This window comes from Gorilla gorilla, chromosome 22 (genome assembly GCF_029281585.2).
Source record: "Gorilla gorilla gorilla isolate KB3781 chromosome 22, NHGRI_mGorGor1-v2.1_pri, whole genome shotgun sequence".
Taxonomy (NCBI): domain Eukaryota; kingdom Metazoa; phylum Chordata; class Mammalia; order Primates; family Hominidae; genus Gorilla; species Gorilla gorilla.
The window spans coordinates 43,392,042-43,399,526 of record NC_073246.2 but is presented as its reverse complement, the minus strand read 5'-3'; the positions used below and the strand labels follow the sequence as shown (position 1 = coordinate 43,399,526).

Sequence of the window (7,485 nt, the reverse complement as noted above, 5' to 3'; positions counted from 1 at the left end):
CAACAGAGTGAGACCCCTTCTGGGGAAAGAAAAAAAAAGGTGCAGCAGCCCGATGATTGAGGCTTATTTGTCACTCTGAGTGACAGAAGGAAATGGGGGTTTGAGGCTTCTGGGGAGCGGTGGAGGAGTGAGGGGAGCGTGAGGAGAGGAGGTCTCTGGTGAACGCAGGTTGCCGTGTGTGGTGAACGCAGGTTGCCCTGTGTGGTGAACGCAGGTTGCCGTGTGTGGTGAACGCAGGTTGCCGTGTGAGGCAGATAAAAGTTTCCCAGGTGATAAAAGTTGTCCGGGAACAGCTCTCTTCCTGGTACAGATCTGCTGACTAACAAACATCTCCTTTATAGGTGCAAATTTCCTTTACAAAAGGGCATTTTCTCAGAGGTACTCTGGTGTCTGCAGTTTCTCAACATAACCAGTTCCAAATCATCAATGTGCCAAAGAGGACTATGTTGGGGTAGCAGATTCTGGTCTCCTCCAGTCCTACTTGGGGTGATGAATTCTGGTCTCCTACGGTCCTATTAAATTCTGGTGAATTCTGAGCCCCCACAATTGCAAACATTAGAAAGAACCTCTCAAGTGCCCGGAAACAGCCACGTCTTCCTGGCTGAGGTGTGTCCCACCACTTCCTCACTCCCGCCCTGGCCGGTGGTGCCGAGAGACCTGGGACCATCCTGGGGAGCCCTTTCCACCGGACGCTGGTGGGGGCCAAGAAATGCCAGCCTAGGCGGACTGGGGAGGGTCTTGGGCGTCCGGCGCTGTGTCCCCGCCACTCGTGCTTGGGCCAGCAGTCCCCAAGGCCGACTCCTGGGTCCTTGCCCAGAGGCCACAGTGGGTTCCCCGGAGGCCAAGACGGGGCCGGCCGCCTACCGGAGCTCGTGAGGTAGCAGCTCCGGGGGCTCACCCAGGACTCCAGGAGCGCTCCCCAGAATACCTTTCCTTAACCCAAACTCAAGCCCTCGGGCAGCGCTGCGCCGCGGACCGGAGAGGGGCAGGCTAGCCGCTGGGGCCGGGCCTGGGAAGCGCCCCAGAGTCCCTTATGGGTCCCGCCGCAGCCGGGGTTGAGCCAGGCAGGGAACCCGTCCCGGACTTCCCTTGGGAAACGCCTCCTCCCGCCGCCCCCGCCCCCGCCCCCGCCCGCCCAGGGTGACCCGCGACCCGCTTGGGGGTGTCGCCCTGGACCCTGGGACACCGCCTCCTGAGATTAAAGCGAGAGCCAGGGCGGGCCGGGCCGAGTAGGCGCGAGCTAAGCCGGAGGCGGAGGAGGAGGGCGAGGGGCGGGGAGCGCCGCCTGGAGCGCGGCAGGTGAGCGGCGCCGGTACCAGGGTCCCGGCTCGGGGTCCGGGCTGGGGAGGGGAACCTGGGCGCCTGGGACCCGCCGATGCCCCCTGCCCCGCCCGGAGGTGAAAGCGGGTGTGAGGAGCGCGGCGCGGCAGGTGAGTGCGCCCGAGGGTCGAGCGCTGGGGCCAGCCGGGCAGGGCGCCTCCCGGGGTGCTGGGAGAGTGCTGGGCGCCTGGGACCCCTTGCGCACGGCCGAGAGCCCTCGCGGCCCCTGTTGGCTTGGCATCGCGAGGTTGGGGCAGGTGGTCCTGTGAGTCCCTAGTCAGTTGGTGGAAGAGAGTCCCCCGGGGTCCCCAAAGCTGCCTCCTAGTCCGCCTGCCCTCCACGGCCCCCGCCTGGGAGCACCGGTGCGCCTTTTCTCTTTGGGGACGAGGACTGGGAGTGCTGTCGGTTGGCTCCTTTGTTTGGGGGAAATCTCTGCAGTCCCGCAGTGTTACCTGAACTCCTTCTGCTTCTTGGTTCCCTACTGAGGTAGGGAGAAACTGGAAACTCGCTGAGATGCCGGGAACGATACGGCCGGCGCGGCGGGGACCGCTCGGCCAGGCTGCTGGAGGGCCCCCGGGCGAGGTGCGAACGGCCAGTCAGTCCCGGGGAGGGACTGCTCGCGACTCAGGCCCTGTTGCGGCGACCCGCTGGGGGCGATCAGGGCCGGGGCCGCCTGGACACCCGGCACCGGCAGGAGCCCGCCCGGGAGGAGCCGGTCTGGCTGCTCCGCTTGAGCTCCGTGCCGGGTTGGGGGGAAGGCGGGGCACCTGGGCGCTTCGGTCCACCTCATCCTGTCCTGCCCGGCTCGGCACAGTGGCACCCTGAGTGGTCAAGTGCTCCAGTCTGGCAGTGGGCGCTCTGCTCGAGCACGGGTCCAACTGAAAAACTGCCCCATGTCCAGAAAGTTTGTGCGCCGAGAGCCCTGAGCGCTTGTGGCAGAGGAGGGCCTTCGCCCGCTCCGCCGTAGAGCACAGCGCGGTGGCCCTGAATCCTGTTCAGAACGCCCTGGTGGCAGGCCTAATCACGAGGAATCCTGGTGGCTTGTTTGGGAAGGAAAGGATAGCACGGCGGCCCGAGGTGAGCCCTGCGGGCAGGGAGCACCCAGGGCTCGCCTTCGAGGCTGCGCAGCCCTTCCCTCCGTGCGAACCTGTGCAGTGGTCCCGCGGGAAAGATGAGCGCATCGCGCCCAAGGCAATGCCTGACCTCACGGAGCTCCCAGCCGCGAGAACCTCCCGAATCACGGAAAATTACAAAGGCTACGCAGCCCAGTTACAAGGCGTTTGGAAAACCTAAAGTGAGACTAAGTTTGTTGACCTGTCCCAGGAGATCTGGGAAGGTACTCCAGGAAGTGGGGATGGAGCCAGTCTCCCCTGCAGGAAGGATGGGGGTTGGGAGTGTGGCAGGGAGAGTTTACCAGCGCAAAGGGCCTTGGGGACGCAAGTAGCTAAGTCAGTCCTGGCTCCTGAGCTGCTGCTGTGAAGGGAGGACCTGGTGGGCCAGGTAACCAGGAGCTCCCCCAGAAAGTCACTGGAGGTTGCTCAGGACTTCCCCACCTTTACTGAGTGCTTTTGAAGAAGTAGGACCTGCCCTGCTCCGCTACAGAACTACTGGACAGATGAGGTTAGAATGAAACCTAGCAACACCCTCGGGTAAGGACACACTAGGCTGGAGAGTTCGGGGTGCAACCTACGGGCTGAGACCTCTGCCTGGAGATGGCCATCGACACCTCGGCCTCTGGTTATTTTTAGTTATCAGCTGGTGAACTGGCTGGGCTTTTGTTCTCTGCTTGGACATTTGTTTGGTCCCCAGCAGCTTCCCTTATTCCCACCAGCCAAGGACAACCTTCTAACAACAAGCTTGTGCTGTTGCTGGAGCCTCAGGCAGAGCCTCCCAGGTTGCTAGGTGCTGGCCTGCCTGGCACCGTTGGCCACTCTATCTGGAACTCAAGTCACCTTAATTGCAGGAGTATAGTTGGCTGCACTGGCATTATAATAATAACCACAGACATTGATGTGGCACTTTTTTCAGCCAGGCATCATTGCAAACCCTTTATAATATACTTAGCTCAATTGTAAGGAAACTGGGGAAGAGAGGTTGGGAAGCTTGTCCAAGATCTTGTAACCTGTAAGGGGCAGAACTGGGGATAAACATGGCCTGTCTGGCTCCATAGGTCAGTGCTTCCAGTGTCGGGCTCTGAGTTGGAGACACAGGATGCTTAGAAGGGGCTTTAGTGACAATCGGCACAGTATGGATTCCTTTTGATCCTTCCTTGGGTTCTCCCTCCAGGATGTTGGAATGTTACCAGCAAGTGGAGGAAAGGAGGGAAGGAAGCTGGAAACAAGGCGCCCGGAATCCTGATTGAAAAGGGATTGTTCCTGGGCCAGGCTCTGGTTCTCCCTGACCTGAAAGAGCCCAGCCCCTGCCCACTGCCCTACCTGGGCTCCGTGCTGCTCCCTCTAGCAGTATGACATGGCCAGAGTGCCTGGAACTCTGAAAGGGGGCCTGAGGAGGGCTGACCTTCTAGGCCATGGGGGCATTGAGTGACAAGACGCTGGTGCAAATGTCCTGTAGGTGAAAAGGTAGATGCATGCAGTACCTTATGCCAGTAACCATCACCACCACCATCATCATCATCGGAGTGTGTTGTCCCCCTACCAGGAAATGTAAACCAGAAGTCTGGCTGATAACTCTTACTCTTTTCCACCTGAATCTGCGGCAAGATTCCCTAGGGGATCTTCGTAATAATATGGGATCATTGCCTTGGTCCCAATTATTACATCAGACTCTGAGAATGGGGCCCAGGCATCTTATTTATTTATTTATTTTTCTAAGTCCTCTTGAAAATTCTGGGTTTGGGGAGCACTGATCAGATCTAAGCCTTGAACATTGAGGTAGAAAGGAAAGGCGAATGGTCAATGGAGTGCTTGTTCAGTTTTGGTTGCTGAAGACTTGGAAAGTGGCCTTGCTAGTGGGGAGAGTGAGGGCAGGGAGAGCTCCCTGTGGGGAACCAGAGAGCCCAGGAGCATTGAAGGCCCAGGTGCATTTCTGCTCTCTGGTCCCTCCTGCTCTGCACTCCCTGAGTGTCCCTCATCCCACAGTCACCAGGCCTTTGCTACTCTTCCCCACCCCTCCTTACTTTCCAGGACACCTGCCAGGGGATCCTCCAATACGGGATGCACTGCGTGGCCTCAGGACTGGGGTGCAGGAGCATTATGTACCTGAGAGCTGAGGCCTGTATGGAGTCAGCCTTTGTGGGGCCCCTCCTGGCCCTAAGGGTGATTTGGGAAGCCCTGACTTGCAAGCACCAGGGGTATGGGCCTGGGTGTGAAGAAGGGGGCTTATGATGTCCCCATGGCCATTGACCACCCTGGCCCCACCTAGCCTGTGGACACCCAAGGAGGAGCAAAAGGGGGATCTGTGACAGGGTAGCAGCTTGGTTGAGCACACAGGCAGCTCTTCAGCATGACCTAGAACAGAGGCTGGGCTCCAGGAGGAGGCAGAGCCTGATCTGGGACTTGGTTATTCCTGGTTGCTGAGCAATGGTCAGGAGAGAGGAACTGAATGAGTGGAAATGCGCTGGTTGGGAGTCGAGGCTGGTTTTCTGGCAAGGGTGTGGGTGGTTACTTTTGTTGTAAACAGAGTGAAGTTTGAGAGGGCAGGAAACTCGAAGACAGGCTTTTCATCCTCCTGGAGGTGAGTCCAGGAGAGGGAGGTGAGGGCTCTGACATCTATGTGTGGACGGCGCTGAGCCATTGGGCATCCATGGCAGGAGGGCAGGAGGAGTTTAGGGCACAGAGTTGTGGTAAGAAAGCAGGAAGTGTTTGAAGGGCACCTTGGCTTGTGGTTGTGGCAGCAGAAGTCTGGAAGTTCACTCAAGGGCAGACTAGGTGGAAAAATCGGGGCTGTCAAGTGGGACTCAGAATGAGAGGCTGTGACGATTGGATTTGTTAGAAAAATATTTTCAAGCGAGGTCCGACTTGGCAGATGGAACTAAGCTGAGGCTTTTTATTATTGCTTGTTTGTACGAGGTGCACAATGCAGTGTCAAATTCCCTTTAGGGCCATTGCTTTCCAAGGGGCTGTCCTGGCGGGGCACTCAGCCTGACCTCACTGCAGTATAGCCCAGGGGTCATGGGAGACCATGCTTTCTAGGGACGATGGGCTTGGAGTTCTTTGTGCAAGATTCTGATAACAGAGAATTTGCTGACATTTTCAAGTTCACTGGTGATGATGCATTTATAAGGAGTTGGGAGTAATATTGAAAGATCACTATGTCTGGTCTTGATGCTCAAGCCTAATTCTGTTCTGGAATATGTTGGAGAAATGATCCTCCAGTCTTGAAACACACATTTTTAGGTTTGAGGAATTTGGTACATTCTAAGGTAGCTCCAGGCCATATGTGAACTTTCTAATTGTTGGAACCTTGATTTCCCCAGATAGAATCCAAGCCTGCTCTTCTGGAAATTCTGATCATGATTCTGGTATTGTCCTTTGGATGTATGCAGGATAAATTGAATTCCTTTTCCACATAGCCGGCTCTTAGGTGTTGGAAAATAAACCTTATCTGCCATCATTATGTTATTATTGAGCGCTCATCATGGGTTGGGCACTGAGCTACGGCCTTGCTTTCTCACTTAATCCCTGCAACAACCCTATTTCTGTATCATCCCCATTTTGCAGATTGACTTGGACAAGTTCTTTAAACCTTAGCCAGTGGCTTGTGTGTGGTGTTGAAGTCTCCGCCTGGAGTGACCTGAGGGCCTCTGCCACCTGCCTGCCTGTCATGCCAGGTTGCACTCAGCTTGAGGCACCTGGACTCCTGGGAGGTCACCCACTGTCCTGACTTGGGCTGCTGGTGTTGTCTGGGTGTGGGCATCTTATCGCCTGCTGCTAAATTTCATCTTACTCATTTGGCCTTTGGAACTCAAAAAATATATATTTTTTCCTGCAAATTGCATTGTATTTCAAATTTACATTTCCGATCGTCTGTTGTTGGTATATAAAAACACATAGATTTTTATATTGATCTTGTATCCCTCAACTTTGCCAAACATGCTTATTAATTTTTTCCCCAATAGTTTTTGGGGTACAGGTGGTAAGAACTCCATAAAAACATTTAAATACTGTCTTTGTAAGCTACAAAGTGAGATTTAAAAAACAAACAGAAAGAGAGAGAACCAGACCTGATTTCTGCCCTAAAAAGTTTGTAATCTCTTTGGGACAATGAGTCATTCACAGGAAAAGAAACTTGGATGACGCAGGCAATACCTCTCCTGAGGTGATCTTTCTGTTTCTCGCTCAACCTTTCTCTCTCAGTAGAACTCTTGTGCCAATCATTGTGTATGCAATTTACCTGATTATACATAAACGAGTTTCTGCTGAACAGCCACTGAAATCCACTGTTGGCTAACTTTCATTTAGTCGTGCATTCTATCCTTAAGAGGATAGAACATCTCATTGTATAATGTGATGTTAGTGCGGTTATTTTGGCATAAAGGGCTCTTTTTGATGATTTGGTCATTGGCTGGGATGTGTCCGTGGATGGTGGTGGTGCTGTCTGGATTTTGAAGAAGGGGCACTGAGTCTGAGGCTGTCTGTTCCCTCTCACACCTCCAGCAACTCGAACTGTACCAGTCACAGGTGGGGGCTTCGAGAAGGAGAAGGTGTGTGCACAGTGGTGCACGGTGAGGTCAGTGGAGACTTCATTGCAGAGAATACCCCTGGATCTTGGGTGGGAGTCAGTGTCTACAAGCCTAACTTCATTCGCGTTGGCTTGGTTGTTTGGAAAGTAAGTCTCCAGTAAACGTGTCCTGAGATCTCCAGAGGAGAGAAACTAGGAGAAAAGATTCTTGTTTTGGCAGTAACTTCATCATGCCATGGGATGCGGATACGATGCCACAGCATCGTCCTGCTGCATGGTGGCCAGGCAGGTGACTCATGGGCTGACTCAGCTCTCAGTCCAGGATGGACCAAAACAGTGTGAGGACAGCTGCGTGCCATTGTGAGATTCAAGTGGGTGACACTGTCTGTATTGAAGGAAGAGCTCCCTGCCAGCCAGGAATGGAGCCTGAATGCCACTCACTGTTGCTCTTTCACACTTAAAGGAAAATTTCCCCAAGCACTCACGGTGGCTGGCTTTCCAGAATTGAGCGCCATCATCCCGGTC

The 7,485-nt window shown here is 54.9% G+C and overlaps 1 protein-coding gene across 4 annotated transcripts in view; it reads left to right on the top strand.

Moving 5' to 3' along the window:
- Positions 1 to 1,235: 1,235 nt before the first annotated feature.
- Positions 1,236 to 7,485, top strand: part of TMPRSS2 (transmembrane serine protease 2) — a 42,803-nt gene continuing 36,553 nt past the window's right edge. Inside the window, exon 1 of one of the 4 annotated variants that reach the window (XM_019017901.4) lies at positions 1,236 to 1,299. Coding sequence is in view for 2 of the 4 variants with exons in the window: in XM_055373626.2 (XP_055229601.1) it covers positions 1,376 to 1,430 (55 nt within the window). In the remaining 2 variants the exon portion in view is untranslated. Of the gene's footprint in view, positions 1,431 to 7,485 lie in introns of all 4 variants that reach the window. The other 3 variants (XM_004062839.5, XM_055373626.2, XM_055373625.2) reach the window with 3 other exon arrangements.